This window comes from Eumetopias jubatus, unplaced genomic scaffold, assembly GCF_037043125.1.
Source record: "Eumetopias jubatus isolate StellerSeaLion01/CBP00866 unplaced genomic scaffold, mEumJub1_p1.0 scaffold_9, whole genome shotgun sequence".
NCBI classification, from domain to species: domain Eukaryota; kingdom Metazoa; phylum Chordata; class Mammalia; order Carnivora; family Otariidae; genus Eumetopias; species Eumetopias jubatus.
Window position 1 is genome coordinate 137,503,473 of NW_028274815.1, and position 18,114 is coordinate 137,521,586.

The following is an 18,114-nucleotide window of genomic DNA, read 5'->3' on the forward strand; positions in this document are numbered from 1 at the left end:
GCAAGTCTGCAGGTTGTTCCTGGCCCAGGACCAGTTTTTGGAAGGCCCTTGGGCTGAGTAATGGTTATTAAACTTTAAAGTGTTTTTTGTAAAAAAAAAAAAAAAAAAAAAAGACTATGCAGTATGGGCCAGATGGCATGTGGCCCACAAAGTCTAAAATACTGGCCTTCTGTTTCTTTGTTGGGAAAGGTTGCTGAACCCTCCTCAGGACCCTCTGGTCAGGGGACACGGCTGCAGAGATGAGCTCTTCCCAGCCCCAGATCTCCAGACTTCCAGCCTGGCTGACCTTTCTGCCCTTCCTGGGGAGAGGGCTGTGGCCCTGGGGGGCGTGCTGGGCCATGGTGACCACTTCCATCCCTGTGGGGTCACGCGCCGTGGGCTGGGCCCACGTCCTGGGTGCGGTGAGGGCTCCGCCGAGGAAGCCTGTGGCTTTCACCTGGGCACCTGCGCCCAGCCAAGGGGCCGGGCCGTCTGTCCTGCTCGTCAGAGTTCATCAGTAGTAGTAAGGATGATTGCAAGCACATGGCCTCCTTTCTGCTTGGCGTGTTGTGTAGATAAACACATTTAATTGCCACATGGGTGCCAGGAAGCACGTAGTGATGCCATGCCATTCTCCCCGTCTCCGAGGTGAGGAAGTGGACGCCAGAGAGGTCTGCCGTGGGATGGGGCCCATGGGGAGGTTGACCTTCTACTTCTCGTCCAACCAGTCCACTTCTGGGGTGAAAGGGATGTTGCTGGAGGACCGGAGGGCAGCAGGTGGGGCTTGAGACTGGCCTGGGTGAAGGGAACTCTGAGATCGACCCCCCATGCCCCACAGTGATGGGAGGCAGTGGTCCTGAGCCAGGCTGGTGACCCTACGATGCTGCTCTGTGCAGGGTGGCCTTGTGCACGGGATGTGGCATCTGAGTGGGGCGTGGGGGTGTTCCACGTGCTGGTCTGTGCTCTGCATCTTGGAAGTGGTGATTGTTATCAGCTGTCTGTGTCTCCAAGCCCAGACCTGCCATCTGGTGGCCATGGGACGGGACCAGTTATGCCCCTGAGCACCAAGCCCCTCTTCGGTAAAATAGGACACTGGAGATGATCAATCCATCATAGGCCAGACCCTCAAAGTTTCCAGCAACTGAGCCCCAAGCAAGGGGAGGCACTGAGTCCTCCTCTCAGCCCTGCTGGGAGCCTGGGGTCATTTCTTCGGAGAAGGCCACCTGTCTACACCCAGGGACTCCCTGCTCTGAGCCCCCTCAGTCCTTGGCTTGCAGTGCCTCAGAGCTTGAGCCAGCTGGGGGCAGGGATTGACTCTTCTTATTCCTCGCCTTCTCCCGGGGGTGGATGCAGGCCCAGGCACACCGTGGGCGGTGGAGAACGGTTTGCGTGCCAGGGGACCAATGGTGGAATGGTGGGCGCGGGAGCAGATTGGTTACCTGTAGCCACGAGAATGTTCCATAACACCTACAGCACCTCGGGGCAGACAGCCGTCGGCATGTGTGGGCCCATCTGGGGCTGGCCTCTGCTGGCCGGACGGGAGCAGCTCCATCCCCAGCCTGCTGGCCTGGCGCGTCCCGGCAGCGAGGACAGGCGGCGGCTCGATTGTGGGAGCGTGCGGGCACTTTTGAAGGCATTGCTGCTTCATGGCCCCATTGGCCAAAGCAAGCCAGAGGGCGGAGGCCAGCATGGGAACGGGGGTACCGATGTGGGTGGAGGCTTTGGCCAGTCTCCCACAGGCAGGCAGTGGACAGACCAGGGGACTGGGGGCGTGACAGTGCCTGGGCCTCCTTAGGAAGCCTGGATGTGGAGAGGGAGTCCCGGGAGGTGTGGGGAAGAGACATGGGGGTACCATGCCGGGGCCTGGGGTGGCTCGCTTCCCAGGAAGGCCCCTTACACGAGTGAAAGCATGTAGGAAGGGAGGTGTGGGCTCGGCTGACGGCTGGCTTTCCTTGCAGATGCTGAAAGCAAAGCCTGCAGCCCTGATGGAGGGCCCCGGGCCGCACAGAGCGAGCCCTCCACCCCCAAGCAGGAGACGCTGACTTCACAAGAAGCCCTGCCCGGAAGCCCTCTGGCCACTGGGCCAGACCAGTCTTCCCTGGACGAGCCGGTGTCCTCGGACTCCCATTCTGAAGACGCAGGTACTGGCCATAGACCATGCAGGGCTGAGCTGCTGTCAGGACAGCCGTTGGCCTGGGTGGCCCCCTGGGTAGCATTCTGGGCTCCAGGCCCTGCCGTGCTCGGCCCTGTGGTTGGGTTTCAACATTTGCCAGAGCATTTTTCTCTACTGTTCTTCCCAAGCCTGGCACAGCCCAGAGGTGTCGGTGCTTGAAGACATTCACAGGTGGCCTCCCCATATACATTCTTCCTGGGATGCGGTTGCTTGCTGCTGGGAACCTCTGAGCGGGAAAATGCTCTCCAAGGGAGCCAGTGTCCAGTGGGAGCATCTTAGTTGAGCCCAAGACTGTGGGGCAGGACGAGGGAGAGGGACCTTCCCAGTGGCCTAAATCCTCAGCAGAGGGCTGCCTCCTCCATGGAGCCTGGCCTCCGTGCCTGCCACACGGCACCTGGAGCCTCGGGGTGCTGGCAGGGCTGCCGAATGCCTCGCTCCTTGCGTGCCGGGCTCTCCTCACCGCGTCTCCGTGGGGCATGCTGGGTGTGCTGCTCAAAGCCTCATTTCCAGCCTCTGGGAAATGGGAACAGCAGTCCTTCGTATTCAGGGTTGTTCAAAGGCAGGAGGAGCTGCACTGGGTTATCACTGGGGACGGTGGGGTTCGTGGTGGTGGTTTTAATTGACTAGACCAGGACAGGTGCTGGCTGAGGAAAAAGGTGGAGAGAAAAGGAAGACATGAACCCATCAAATGAGTCCCTGGGTGCTTTGAAATATCTACCCCCTCTTTTTCGGACCCATTAGCAGCGTTTTTATAGAAATACTCAGGGGGACCTCACTGTCAAGCTGGAAGCATTTTTCCCTCGTAAAGTAGCCAGCCAAAAATATGTCAGGCACAGTGTGGGGACTGAAGCTGGGCGGTCTCCACACGTGTGGGAGGCTGGAAGTCCAGGCCCTGTGCACGGGCCCGCCGGGTTCTTTGGCTTCAGAGCCAGGTAGGCATCTGGTCTCTGCGGCCTCCTTCTGCCAACAAGGCTCATGGCTCCGTGTTTTACCAGCGGCCCTGGCCAGTGAAACCCCTCCAGGGTCGGCAGGCCCCTGCCGAGAGGTCTGCTTTGCCCATCCTGGGGGTGGCTGCGCTTCTCCGGTTTCACCCCAGCGTGAAGTAGGAGTTTGGGGTCTGAAGGGTTGTGACCCTTGGGACAGTCCCGGTGTCCCCAGACACCAGACTCCGTCAGGGTGGTAGTTGGTGTGTTTCCACCTGGGGTCCTTGCAGGCGAGCCCTGCCCTTGGCCACGGAGCCTCCCGCTCTGCAGGGCTCGCCGCTGGGGCCGGGCACTTCTCCGTGGCTGGTTCCTTCTGCCTGCTCAGCTTGGAGGACTATACCTGTTGCCCTTGCCTCCCCCCTCCCCAACCTCAGGTGCTCTCTTTCTTTGCATGCTTGGTGGAGGGGTAGAATTCCTGAGAGCAGAGTTGGTTTATGGAGACCACAGGTTTGTATTAAGGATTTTCTCCTGGGCAGGATGTACTATTGGTCGGGGGGTCATAATGGCAAACATGTCTGGGTCTCGTCCTCCAGAGTGATGGGAGGAGGTGAGCAAACCTGCCGACCCTCTTCAGCGAAGTCCATGATGGTGGGCATGCACATGGGGCTCCTCCCTGAGCCTGGGAGCTGGGGCAGCCCAGGGATGAATAGCATTGGCCAGGCAGAGAGGGAGGGAAAGAGCTTCCCCGATAGGGGAAGAACTTTTGCAAAGACTGAAATCAGGGTCCACAAGCTGCTTCTGCACAGGGCCACTTAACTATGGTTGCCTTTCTGTCAGAAGGTTCCTGATGAAACCACGTCCCTCCTCCGTGTAGCCTGGGAGCAGCCACAGAAGATGTGCAAACAAAAGCACGTGGCTATGTGCCCACAAACCATACTGGCAGAAGCAGCCCGCAGGCTGGGTTTCGGTGGGCTGTGGTTAGCCAGGGAGCAGGGCAGACCACAGGACTTCCATGGGATGAACGGTTTGTATGTGTGGCCAGAGCCAGGGTGAGATGGAGAAAGAGGAGCTGAAGGCCCCGCTAGAACCCCCGGGGGGGGGGGGGCGGCCGTGGATGCGCCCTGTGCGAGGGGCAGCAGGCCTGGGGAGTGAGCCAGACCACCAGGCCTGGTCTATGTGGGGCCGTGACAATGTCCTCCTCGAGCTGCACTCCGCGTCCCTGCCCTCAGTGGGGTCCTGTGTCCCTAGGGTAGAAGAGTTCACGTAGGTGGCATGTGGCGACTCACTAGAAAACTTTTTAACGGTGGTGTTTGTTCTCATTAGCACAAGGGGAACGGGTTTCTCATGGAGGGTAGTGAAGGGCTGTTCTCCTAATAAACAAGTTTAAATGAAAAACTTGTTCACGTAGAAGAAAACACAGCAAACAAAGGCCAGGAACACGGAAAACAGTCTGAAATCTCTAACGGAGACAGGTTGTGTGCAGGGTTCCATTCTAAGCACTACACATATGCTAGCTCATTTAACCCAAGGTATGGAGTTAGGGAATTCGGGCAATGTGTTTGATAGCAGGCCAACCCGGGTTTGAGACACGGCTGAATGCTCAACTAAGCTGTGTGACAGTGGTTAAGTCACTCAATCTCTCTGAGCTTGTGTTGTCAACTATAAATGAGGATAATGCCACCCCCACCTCTCAGAGTTGCTAAAATTATGGAATCCCCAGGAATCCCCTAACTCCGTCCTGACACACCCCAAGTACTCCGTCTTCACAGTAAAAGCCTCTCTTGGGGACAAAGGCATGTGACACGCAGGATTCAGCTGCCTGCAGATGCCCCAGACTCCTGCCTCTGTCAGCATGCATGTTTGGGGATGTGAGTCCACCTGCGTTTTGCTACTGAGCGGGGCGGTGGGGGGGGTGGGCAGGGGAAGGCCACCACCAGGGTCTCTGGCAGCCCTGTAGGCCTGGAGTTCTGCCCCAGGAACACTGGCCACCCCTGGGGCCCAGGTCTCTGTTGGAGAAGCCTGGGCTTGAGCAAAACCCCTTGGGGAGGGAGCACATTAAAATCTAACAGACTTTAAACTCCCTGCTTAAAAATAATTGCAAGTCAACATTTAAAAACGAGGAGATTTCACCTAAATCTTCGTGTGCAGCCAGCTTCTTTCCAGCCATCAACGTGTCATCCCCCTTTCCCCCCGAGCTGGTGTTCCCTCAGAGCCATGGCCACTGGCTGCCCCCCACATGGCCTCACCTGTCCGCCCTTGCCCGGCCCCTTCTGTGAAGGTCAGGAATCTGGTCTGCGGAGCCACCTCTGTGCTGCCACGGGGGTGACCTGCTTTGGGCTTCATCCTTATGTGGTGAATGCAGTGGCCCCCACCCCCATCCGTGGCCTCGCTTTCTGTGGTTTCAGCCCCCCCTCCCCCATCAGCCGCTGTGTGGAAGCAGATGCGTCTCCTCCTGATGTGCGGTCAGTAGGTGGACAGTAACCTAGTGGTCAGCCCCAGGCCTGTGCCCCTCCCCTCACTACATCTCACATAGGCTCATATCCTCGCCCATTACAAGAAGGGTGAATACAGTCCAGTAAGATCTTTTGAGAGCGCGACCACATTCACAGAACCTTTATTACAGGATGTGGTTATCATTGTTCTGTTCTACAAGTTACTGTTAATCTCTTCCTGGGCCAAATCTATGAATTGCATGTGTCTTAGGCGGGCATCTAGAGGAAAAGACCCAAGACCTGTCAGGTTCAGCGTTCTCCATGGTTCCAGGCATCCATGGCGGTCTTGGAATGTATCCCCTAAAGATGAAGGGGGGCTGCTGTAGTTAAAGCACGATGGGGTCCCAGGTCTGCAGGGCCCGATGCGGAGCTCGGGGTGACCAGCTGTGATCGAACGCTGTTCTGCCATTCTTGCCCCCACACCCTGCACGTCAGCACCCGATGGAGCCACCTGCTTGTGGGCCGGCCCGTCCCTCTGTGCTGTTAGTAATGCCTAACAGAGAAAGCTGGATTCTAGGCAGCTACTGTGCTGGGCTCTCTTCTTGGCCCCAGGAAATTCTTGGAAATGTCCGGGGGCCCAGAATGGGATGACCTTGTGTCCTCGGGCACACCCTGTGGACGTCTGCTGTGGTGTTCACTGTGTCCTGGAGGGTTAGCTGCTTTCTTTTAAATAGTGGACTTCTGCAGACTATGCTGGGGGAGAGGGAGGGACCATATGTGTGTCAAGAAGCTCCCAGCTTCAGAGAGACAGCTCCATGGCCAGGTGGGAACACCCAAATTGGGTCTGCGGCTTCCACGTGCCCACAACTGCTGTGTGCGTTTGGAGGGGAGCGGCGGGAGTTCTATCCAAACATCACAAACATCTTAGGAAGAAAATGCTGTCAAAGATTCTGACCATTGTTTTCTTTGACCCTCAGTTTGAGTTTGGTGGTTTGGGTTGACTTTGGACCCTTGTATTTGGGGTGATTTTGTTTTTCTTGGTTTTATTGGGATGGTGCTACACCAGCAACACAGCATTCCCTGAGAAGCCTGGAAGGATCTGTTGTTTTGGGTTTGAACGGGACCAGTGGCTGTTCAGTGTTTGTTGCTGGGCAGGGGCTGGCTCTGGCGTTCATTCCCATGAGTGTGCTAATTAAAGGAAAGTGGCATTCAGAAAGCATGTACTATGTTCATTGTATTAACAGCCCAATTTTTTATTTTAAGCTGAGAAAGCAGAGGCCTAGAGAGGCTGTTGCTTATTCAAGACCACAGATCCCAGAAGCAGCAAGTTGGAGTTTGATCCCAAACATGTTTTTAACCATAATATTCTATAGCCCAAAACAGCGTCAAGCAGGGGATACCCCTTCACTCTGCTTCTAGAATGCTCCGGAATGCGGGTTGTTTCTGAAGTAGAGGAGGGGATGGCAAACTGCAGGCTTTAGGTCAGATCTGGCTGCCACCTGTGTCTGCATGGCACGTTCGAGGGTGCCGGGACTGTAAACCCAGTCCAAGCGGAGACTGCCCCTCCCTGACCGGTGGCCACCCTTCCCCACTGCTCAGAATCGGGGCTCGTCCCATCTCCACCTGGGACTCCGCCAGTTGCCGAGCCCATGGCTAGCTGTCCAACCTGAGACCGAGGACATGCCAGGTGTCACTGGGGTGCAGCGAAACTGGACACAGTAGCTGCCCCCCAGCCCACCAGGACTCTCTTGTAGCACTGGTCACTCCTGGTCTTGGAATGTATCCAGCAGGTGATAAATGGGCTCAAAGCATACCTACCACCTGGGCAGCACTTCCCAGGCTAAAGGGCAGGGAGAGCTTTTTCTCTTGTTACAGAAACATTTACATAATATTCTTGGGTTTACCTCTTGTCCTGCCAAGCCTAAAATATTGACTCTCTGTCCCTGGACATAAACAAAAAGTTTATCAGCCCCTGCCCAAGGGAGTACGTGGGGGCCACACAGAAGCATGTCAGTGGAATGTTTCGTAAAATGTGCAAGTAAGTCATGGATGTACAAACTTGGCTCAGCTTCAGTCACTTCTGTTCATCTACTGAGCCCTACGCTGAGGTTTGTAGGATGACACAGGAGTCTTGGCTGAGAGTTCAGTTGGTGAGAAGTGACCTCTGCTGGTCAGGGGAGTGCATGAACAGCACCCCTGCCCCCCTCCCCTCCTCACCGAGGGAGGATCCCAAATGCGGGGAACTTGGAAAACTGACATTGTGTTCTCCATTTTTTTTTCTGATCTAGCACTTAAGACTTTAATGGATGTTAATGTTCTTTTTTTTTTTAAGATTTTATTTATTTATTTGACAGACATTTATTTGACAGATATTTATTTATTTGACAGAGAGACAGAGAGGGAACATAAGCAGGGGGAGCGGGAGAGGGAGAAGCAAGCTTCCTGCCGAGCAGGGAGCCCGATGCGGGGCTCCATCCCAGGACCCTGGGACCATGACCCGAGCCGAAGGCAGATGCTTAACTACTGAGCCACCCAGGCGCCCCGGATGTTAATGTTCTAATTTCAACAAGATTCCAAACTATAATGGTAGCTACACACTCACATGAGCTGTAGAGGGAGATGTAGGCTGAAAAAGATGCTGGAGTACCTCTTTCCCAGCCTGTGGAGCCCCAGACAGGTCAGGGACATATAGGGGTTCATGTGTGATGAACTTGGATGAGTTTTGTGGGAAGGTGTTCGAGGGGATTTTAGTGAGATCTGCTGGTGTGTTAGGCCCTGGGGCGAGGGCAGAGGTGGGGGACCTGCATTCCACCTTGGGCTGGTGGGGAGAGAGGATTTCCATGGAACTGTTAGAAGCTTACCCTGCAGTCTCTCTCTGATTGAGGGGGTATGGGCTGTGACCATTGACTCCCTCCCAGAAGTCTGCAGCTGCCCTGTTTAGCTTGGTACTCATTAGCAGCATGGCTGCTTAAATTAATTAAAACTAAATGAAATAAAAATTCAGCTTTCCAGTCACACTGGCCACTTGTCAGTTGCTCGTTGGCCACACATGGCTGGTGGCCTGCTGAAATGGACAGGGAGGAAATCTGTCCAGCATCTCAGAAAGTTCTGTGGGTGGCACATATCCGCTTTGGACACAGGGGAGTTTTGCTGTTTGAATTGGCCAGCCTTCTGGACTCCGCACCAACAGAGACACTCTGCCCTGCAAAACCCTTTATAGAAAAAGTTTCCTAACCCCTGGTTTTGAGAATGGATTTGGGGTGGGGGTGTGACAGGGAGGGACGGAGCCTGGAGGCCATTGTTGTGGTCCAGGCAAAGGCCTTGGAAGCTTGCACAGGGAGGAAAAGTGGACATGGCTGGGAAATATTTTGGAAGTACATCACACAGGATTTATCCATGAATTATATACAAAGGGCAAGGTACCGGGTATCCAGTGTGGCTGCAAAGCTGGTGAGCTGTGTAGGAAGCCTGGTGAAGGATCTGTCTGGTTTAGTGACTTGTCTGTGGCTCCTGGAAGGCGGCCTGGACCCCTAATTGTGCCAGGACGTTTGCAAGATGGGTGGTTGGATGATGGATGGGTGAGAGTGAGGGAGGAGAAGACTGGGGAGGGCTTTCCCCTGGGAAATCAAGAGATGGGTTTGGGAATGTTTCATTTTGCCTTTCTGACCTCCAGATGGAGATGTCACAGTGGCTGATAATGTACGAGTCTGGAGCTTGGAGGGAAGGTCAAGGGTTGACAGAAAGATGGGATTGATTCTGAAGCCAGAGGACTGGATGGGAGAGTTGGAGCCGTGGACTGAGGGCTGGGTCTTAGGCAGCCCACGTGGAGCTGGTGAGAGGCTGGGCAAGTGTGGCCAGTGTCACTGGAGGGAACCAGGGAACAGGTGTCTGGAAGCTGAAGAGGAACGTGTTGAGAGGACAGCTGAGACAGATCAAGTGGACCTGCCCTGGCCAATGCAGGTGTGGGGACCCTGACCTGGGCTGCTCAGTCTCCCTGTTAGCCTTTCCCTTGGCAGCACAGCCAAGGGAACCTGTGGAGTCTAGGTCATACACTGCTCACTTTGTCCAGACCTCCAGGGCCCAGCGGGAGGAACTGGCCTGTCCATGTTGTGCCACGAGAGTGTCCCAGCCGTGGAGTCAGCCATGGATAGTAAAAGAACAGAAATGGTAATAACATGGCATCCGTGGAATGTGCAGTGTCCACTTCTGAAGTTTCTTTGGAAGTTCTTGAAGGGCAGGGATGGGGCTGGCACCGTGCTTTCAGCACCACGGACAGTGCCCCGCCCATCAGGCCCCTCCAGAACCCTTCCTGATGGATGAATCCCACCCACACTGTGACTTTAGGACCAGCTCTACCAAGCTGTTCCTGATGAGTGTTTGTATCTTCCTCCGCAGCTGGTCTTAAAAAATGAGATGTATAGCAGGTACCGTGCTGGGCACCTGGGGCATGCTCTGAGAAGGCAGGGAGTGCTGGGATCCCGGGTGGGCATGGGGATCCTGTATCAGGATCTGGGGTTTCAGGGACCGTTGTGTTTGAGTCAGGCATCCAAGAAGAGTGCCCCCACCCCTGTCTGAATGCCTCAGTTTCCCCTGGTGGTGAGGCCCCCTGGGAGGATGGAGGTGAGGAGCTGGAGGCAAGAGTCTGAGGCAGAGCTGAGCCCGACTGTGGCAGTCCTGAGGGGGCAGACACCGGGGTTCCTCCATCATCTTTTCCTGCAGCACTCACGGGCTGGGAACTGGGGGGGGGGTGCGGAGGTCTCACCAGGGAGCTAAATGGAAAGGAGTTGAGGCAGAGTACTTGGGGGTGTCAGTGGGGTAGGTGGTGCAGTGACGATCAGTAGAACTTGAGCCGGATGAAGGGAGAAGTGAAAAGGGAGTGTCCACGGCCTGGGAGAAGGCCGAGGGGTAGACAGGCTCAGGGATGGTGCTCAGGGAGCAGCAGGGAGGAGAGGGGACGGGCACGGGGCTCTGGGCAGGCTGACCCTTCCGCAAAGCTGGGCCTCCCTGCCGCCCGTACCGCCTGCGGGGACCTCCATGTCAGGGGCCAGGGCTGTGGAAAACCAGACCTGTAAAGTCAACAGCTGCTGAGTTACTCATCTTTTTGTTACTTCCCATTTAAACCTTGCAACAATCCCACGAGGGACTGTTGGTGTTTGTCAGATGTCACATGTGGGTAAATGGAGGCACCAGGGTTTTAGTAATTTACCAGGATCCCGGTGCAGGGGCTGATGGGAGCCTGGGCAGGTCTCATTACAAAACCTGTGATGGCCACCATCCCCAGGTCAGGCGGGAGCAGGAACTTTGGCACCACCTGTTGAGTGGGAAAAGGGACAACATTATCTGTGCTCTTGAAATTCCTTCCTCCCTCTCCCCTCCTCCCCTCCCGTCCCTCCCCGTCCTCCCCTACTTCCCCCCCTCCCCCTGTCTGCTTCTGACAGTTCCATTGACCTCTGAACTCACAAGAAGTCAGGTCTGTATTTGAAACGTCCCCTCTGTATCCTGTTCCTATTCACAATCCTACCCAGCCCAAGCTGCCTTAACTGTCCTCGCTCCCATCCACCCCAGCCAGAGGAAGAATGGCTTGTGAATGCTCTGTTTTGCCTTTGAACCAGCCAAGATGCCGTCCACATCCAGAGGTGAAGAAGCAGACGCCGCTGGCAACCTCCCGCCGACCACCGACGAACCCTCTCAAGCCTTAGCTGGGTCTGACTCCCTGGACAGTCCTCCCAGACCCCTGGAGAGATCCGTGGGCCAGCTCCCCAGCCCCCCGCTGTTGCCCACCCCACCGCCCAAGGCAGGCTCCAAAACCACGAAAAACGTCACAGGTGGGTCCTCATGTATACATCCTTCCATTCATTCATGCAAACCTTCATCCTGGTGGGGTGCCCACCGCAGGCTGGTTCTCACCCTTTGCTTTTGTGGTCAGGGTTCTGGGCAGGTCCAGGGGAGCAAAACGGGAGACAGGAGAGCAGTTCTTAGCAGGGAGCTCTGGTTGTCAGGAGCAGAACCCTCGGGCTCCCTCGAGCAAATGGGGCAGTCTGTTGGCAGGAGTCAAAAGTGTCTTCTAGAACCTGAATGCAGAAGATGCAGCCAGCCCCCAGGATGAGGATTTTGTCTGTCTGTCTATATGTCTGGATGTTCAGGTGTCTTTCTGTTTCCTACTCTTTCTCCCTCTCCCCTTCCTTCCCCACTCTGTCCCCACCTCTCACTTTCACAGTCTCTGCTCATCTCTGTTTCACCACGTCTCCCCAGTGAGCTCCATCCTGCAAGGCAGAGCCAGAGATAAATTCTGGCCTGTAGGGTGGTGATCAGAGAGGGGAGCTCGGCTGGGGGGAGGCCCCCAAAAGCATCCACTTCCGTAGCTGTGGCCACACTGGCTGAATAATCCCAGGAAGTCGGGACATTCACCTTTGGAGTTTGGGCATTTCTTGTCCCATCATGGGTAGCAACAGGAGACATGGCTGGTCTTGGGGGGAAGCAGGCCATTACGTTCTTAACGGTGACTGTTCTGAAATGTAAATCCTCGCCTGTGGCCTCTGAGGGCAGCGGGCATGGAGAGGATGTGGACGGCAGACCTGAGCAGCTTTGACCTCCACCCGCCATACTGCTCCGTCCCTCTTGCTGGGCCACAAGGAGGCCCAAGTACACACCACGTGTTCCTAATGTGCGGGCCAGTCTCTCTGGGGTGGGGGGGGGGGATGTGTGCCCGATTCACAGTTAAAGAGACAGAGGCTCGGGGGCTCCAAGCATCGTGTCCCAAGTCCCATAGCTAATGACACTCGACCCAAGTTCTGGGCTTGAGGCTTGTGACCCTCCCACTGCTCTTCCTGCTCCAATATTCTTCCCCTTGCTTCACCCGGTCAGTGCCTGGGCATCTCTGTCCCTCCTTGAGGGGAGCTGTCCCCAACCCCAACCCCATAGCAACATGCGTCTTGCCTTCTGGTATTTGCCACATCACTTCACCTTGCCCAGTGGGTTGAACCGTGTCCCCTCAAAATTCACATCTACCCGGAACCTCAGAACGTGGCCTTCTTTGGCAAAGGGTCTTTGCAGACATAATTACATCAGGAACAAGATGAAATCATCCTGCCTTCGTGTGGGCCCTAAATCCAATGAGAATGTCCTTACAAGAGACCCAAAAGGACACAGAAGATGATGCGGAGGTGGAGACAGATTGGAGTGGCCTGTCTGCAAGCCAGGGTGCCAGGGGTCACCAGCGGCCACCAGGAGCTGGAGGGAGGCCTGGCATGTTTCTCTCTCAGCTCTCAGAAGGCTCCAGCCCTGCTGACACCTGGGTTTCAGACTTCTGGCCTCAACAGCTATGAGAGAATGAAGTCCTGTTGTTCTGAGCTGCCCAGTTGGTGGGACTTGGTGACAGCAGGCTAGGACCCCGCCGGACCCCACCAGATCCCAGACACCAGCCTAAGTCCCCACCTGGCGTATAGCAGGTGCTCAGCGAGTGTGTGTGGCTGCGATTGAAGGAGCAGATGCGTGTTCTGAGCCCGGCCTGCCTGTTTCTACATTTCTGGGAAGGAGTCCAAGCCTGCAGTGTGTCAGTGAGAGGGCTGCACAGATAAAGTTTTGAGCAGAATCAAACTGTCCTGCATCTTGTTGCTGTTCTTATGATGATTTTCTTCTCCATCCACGGGGACCTGAAACAATTGGAAATCCATCTGATCAGGCAGCCTCCACCACGTTTTCTTCTGGCTCACGCATAATTTGTTCTGGTCCCTGGGTAACTCAGTAAGCCCCGAGATGTCCTGCCTCCCCTGTGCTTGGGACGGATCAGGCCTCAGGCTGCACGCGTTCCCCTACTGTGACTCCTCTGCCTGTTCTCACAGCCGAAATTCTGGGTCCCGAGGGCCTCATATTCGGTGCCTCTGACTTCCGCCCTCCCCTTCCCAGGAGCTCCAGAACCCCCAGTATGGGGGACTAATCTGGGGACTGGATTAGGAACAGGGAGAGCACGGGAGGGTGGTTTTGGTCTGGATCTCTTTTTAACAGCTGAGACCCCATTTTGGTACCTTTGTCTTCATTTTCTCCATTCTCCCTCTTTTTCCTTCTCTTTTGGGGGAAATGTTTGCTTTAGCATGTGAGCGCTAGGTGGCAGCAGAGGACAAAGTCCCCTTACCTGGGCTTAACTGGGACCCAGCTGGACAGCATGCACAAGCGGAGTCCCCACGGGGCTCTTTCTTGTCTCGACGGTGCCCCCAGCCTCCACCAGAGGTCAGGGCCTCGTCTCCCCCGCCCCCAGGCCCACTCACAGACTTGCCTTGCTGGGTCTGAATGGTGTTTAATTTGTTTTAATGGGTTGCCAACATTTTAAACATTCAAATATGTGTGTTAAATATTAACATGTGTCAAACATGTAACTTTTACCTGTAATCCAAATTTTTGGCTCTTCTTGAAGTCTTCCTATCTGGCAGCCCCCTGAGTCCCACCAGCCCATTAAGGTGAGCTGGTGCTTTTGTGTTTGCTGGAACCCTCGCCCCCTGTTTGTATGAACTGCATGAGGCTCATTGACTCACCTGTGTCTCACCTGCCTGGACCCAGGACCCATGTGAGTTAACCCCCTCAGGGCAAAGCTTCCCCTGCCCGGCTGGGGGACAGTTGTCCCTCTGTAAGGGGGTCCTGCGGCCTCTGCCAACTACCCTTAAAGGTGTTCCAATCCCGGCCCCTGCCACACCCTGGAGGCATAACTTGGAGTTGGCTTTGGAGCCTGGTTGCTCACCTGAGACACGGGAGCGGTAAGAGGTGCCCTAGGCAGGCTGGACGAGGCGGGCCAGGCTGGACGAGGCGGGCCAGGGCGAGTGCTTGGTGGAGCAGCATGTGGGAAGCACTTAGAGTCCAGGCTGAGTGAGCCCAGGCAAAGCCATGTCACCTCCCTTTCCCTGGGCTGGTGGGGCCTTCCTAGCAAGTGTAGAGGGAGGATTCCAGGCAATGGCAGAGCATCACGCGCTCGGGAGGTGATCCCCATGATGAGCAGGGGCTGCCCTAGCAGGGGTGGAGCTGGCAGAGTGTAGAGAACTGGAATGGTTCTGGGGGCCACACTCGGGTTGGAGCCCTCGTCTGCTCTGCCCTGCATATGGCTGGTACCGTCTCATCCCTTGGGTGTCAGATCAGATGGCCCTTCTGCTGAGAAGCCTCGCCTGAGCTCCGTAGCCCAGCCCACCTGCTCCCCATCTCAGGTGTGCTCAGCCCACCTGCCTGGCTCAGCTCTCCCTAAAATTCTTGTGTTGGCTTTCTGTCTGCTTTTCCTCTCCTGGTTTCATCCGGCCAGCCTCGAGGCCCATCGAGGGCAAGGCCTGGGCTGTTTGGTGTTATCTGGCTATGCTCACAGAAGCAGGTGCTTGTGAAGAAAGAAATCACCTGTTTCAATGGGACTTAGTTTTTCTTCTAGTTGTGCATATGTGGTTTGTTGCTGTTGTTGTTGTTGTTTGTTTTTTATTGACACTGTCCACATTCTAGGATTACATCAGAAAGGCTTTATCTTTGAGGGAGTGGTTTAGATCTGTGTGTGTCTCTCTCTCCCTGTTGAGGCTAAAAAGGGAGTTGATTTATTTGTACCCAGTCAAACAAATTGGGGGAGCCTGGAGGCTGCCTCTGCGGAGACATGTTTGGGAGCGACATGTTACAGGTGCCAGGCCCCACCCCAGCAGCTGGGCTCCTGCTGGCCCTGTCAGGGAGCTCTTGGCCCACTTTACAGATAAGAAGGCTGAGGCTTCAAGAGTTCAGGGGACTTGCCTATGGGGGTCTTCCAGCTGGTAAGTAGCAGATGGAGCCTGGAGGCCAGATCTGTGTAATGAAAAACTCATGCTTTCTGCCTCCCTGAGCACCTGACGCCGTGCAGGACTTGGAGTGAACACTCAGGAAGTATCTGTTAGGGAGGGAAGCCTCACCTTTTTAGGATGGACTTGAGCAAATCTCTTCTGAGTCTTCAGACTCATTTCATGTAAATGGATGCCTGTTGCACACGCATCAAGTGCCAGGCCCGGGGATACAGCAGGCATAGGCCCTGCCCAGAGGTGCACAGTCAGGTGAGAAGAGCGGACCTGATGAAGTAATTCATTCCAAGTGGGAGGAAAGGGGTGTTCAGGGTTGCCTTGAGTCCTACGGGCAGGTATGGTGGGCTCTGCACAAGGGTGGGGATTCACAGAAGGTCTCCCTGATGAAGTGAGATTGGTACAGACAGGGGAGGGGAAAAGCATTGCAGGCAAAGGGAACAGCCTGTGCAAAGGCTCAGAGCAGAGTGTGGTTCCCTCAAGGATTGGAAAGATCCTCCTGTTCTAGAGCCAAGAGAGCTTGGTGGGGATAATGGAGGAGATGAAGCCAGAGAACCGAGCAGGGCAGCCTACAGGGCCCGGGCCAAGAGCCCAGATGCTGTGCCGAGGAGAAGGGGAGAGGCTCACTTTCCCAAAAGCTCCCACTCGGTGAGGTACAGGGAGAGGGTTGGAGGAGATGTGGAGAAGCAGGGACCATGGTGGTCCAGGCTGAGTAACCCCTGCAGACCCTGCAGAGCTGGGGGGATTGTGCTTGTTTCCACGATAGGAAGTGTGGCTTCGGGAAGCCAAATCTGTAGCAGAGCGTCAGGAAGGAGGGCGTTCTGTGCCTGAGACCTTGCAGGGAGCCTATAGAGCTCAGCTCCCGGGGTTGGAGGCTGGAGGCCCCCGTGGATGGAGCTGGACAGAGGTGAGCCCTGTCTCTGGCTCTGGGCGCAGGGGACCTGGCACAACGTCTGGAACAGGGTGTGAGGGTCCCCCGGCCAGGGGGCTGTGTCCTCTGCTCTCGGGCTTCTGTCTTTCTGCAGAGTCCTTCCTCCCGGCTCCCAGAGACTTACATTCTCGTTGGTCCCTCTCACGCTCCAGGCCAGCCTGCGCTCTTCCAGGGCCCTGGCGGGAAGAGTGCTGACCCTCCCCTCCGAGGACAGCTTTCCACGCCCACGGGGTCCCCACATCTCACCACTGTCCACCGGCCGCTGCCCCCCAGCCGTGTCATTGAGGAGCTGCACAGGGCACTGGCCACCAAGCATCGCCAGGACAGGTGAGGCCCTCTCCCTGCCGGTAAGGAGACCTGTGTGCCCGAATCCCCATCAGCCTTGTGGTGTACCCTGTGTAGTCACGGGGCCCCCGGACTGGGCTCCGTGCATTGCTGTCACTGTCCTGAAATTGTTAATTTTTGGACAAGAGCCCCACTTTTTTACTTCGCACCGGGCTCTGGTCTTGGCTGCCCCATTCTGGGAGAGGACGTTCACGGGTGGGAGCCTGGCCCCAAAGCCCCTGCCTTTCTCCCCGGGGGACCGAGCGCCCGTGGAAGAGAAGTAGCTGTCACGCTGTCCCAGGCCCTGAAGACTTTGAGTTTCCGTTAGCAGGAGGACAAAGCCTGTTCCTGAAGCTTACTCTTTTATCTTTGACCTCACGTGGCCATAGAGAAAGAGAAGTGATCGATGGAGGGCAAAGCAGCCCGCTGACGGGGCGCACGTAAGGCTTGGCGGAAGCCCTGCGAGCGCAGTGCCCTTCCCGGTTCCCGGGGAGTGCCGCAGCCGCACCCGTGCCGTGCGCAGCGTGGCCGGCTTCCCACGCGCATGCCTCCGCGCCTCGGGACCGCGCATGCGCCGTCTGCGGCTGCTCGTCCTGCGCGTTCAGGACAGAAGCTGGGCGCCGCACGCAGTTGGGGACCGCCTTTGCAGCATCCTCACAAGCCCCCAGGCCGGTTTTGCTGGGTCCTGCGGGGAAGCGGACCGCGCGTAACCCAAACTGTCTTCTGCTTCAGTTTTCAAGGAAGGGACAGTAAAGCGTCCCCCAAGAAGCGGGTGGACGTCCGCCTGTCGAGAACGTCCAGCGTGGAGCGGGGCAAGGAGAGGGAGGAGGCCTGGAGCTTTGACGGGGTCGCGGAGAGCAAGCGCGCTGCCGCCAAGGGGTCTGAGGAGAACAAGGAGAACTTGATCGTGAATTCGGAGCTCAAGGACGACCTGCTGGTGTATCAGGATGAAGAGGCGCTGAACGACTCCATCATCTCCGGTGAGGGGAGGCCGGAGCCCGCGGGGTGCGGGGTGCGGGGCCCCGGTGGAGGCGGTGCTCCCCCCGGCTGGGGCGGGGGCCTGCACCTCTGAGGATGAGCAGGGGCGCCCGCAGACGGGCCCTGGGCCGGGACTAGGAGATGCTGAGTGAGCCCGTTTTATTTTGGTAACTGCATGTTGATTTCCGTGTGTTTTTGAAAACACATAAAAGAGGCTCCGTGAGTAACTTTGAGAGCGTCGCTGCTTAGGAAGACACGGCAGAAAGTTGTACAGCTGGTACTCGGAGGTCCAGCGTTTGGAAAATAGAGCAGAGATTGCCGCCAGGAAAGCTAGATGAGGTGAAGGGAGGGGGAGAAGGAGCCGGCGGCCATCCCTGGCGCAGTGCCTGCTTGTGTGGGAACGCATGTGCCCAAGGCCGTCGGAAGCCCAGCTCCAGGCCTGTCCTCACAGCCTGCTCTGAAGGTCGGAGTAACCGTTCCGTCCTACCTCGAGGACTCAGGCTCAGGGAGTTAGAGCATCGCAGGGCCCGTGGTGAAGGGAGAGGAGGTGCAGGCCAGGCCAAGCGAGCCCGGGGAGGGTGCAGGCTGTGCT

General features: G+C 56.4%; 1 protein-coding gene across 1 annotated transcript in view; it reads left to right on the forward strand.

The window, feature by feature from the left end:
* Positions 1 to 18,114, forward strand: part of PHACTR3 (phosphatase and actin regulator 3) — a 206,762-nt gene that overhangs the window by 120,093 nt on the left and 68,555 nt on the right. Inside the window, exons 4-7 of the mRNA XM_028089174.1 lie at positions 1,938 to 2,120; positions 11,120 to 11,332; positions 16,373 to 16,547; positions 17,277 to 17,524. Coding sequence (XP_027944975.1) covers positions 1,938 to 2,120; positions 11,120 to 11,332; positions 16,373 to 16,547; positions 17,277 to 17,524 — 819 coding nt within the window. The remainder of the gene's footprint in view (positions 1 to 1,937; positions 2,121 to 11,119; positions 11,333 to 16,372; positions 16,548 to 17,276; positions 17,525 to 18,114) is intronic.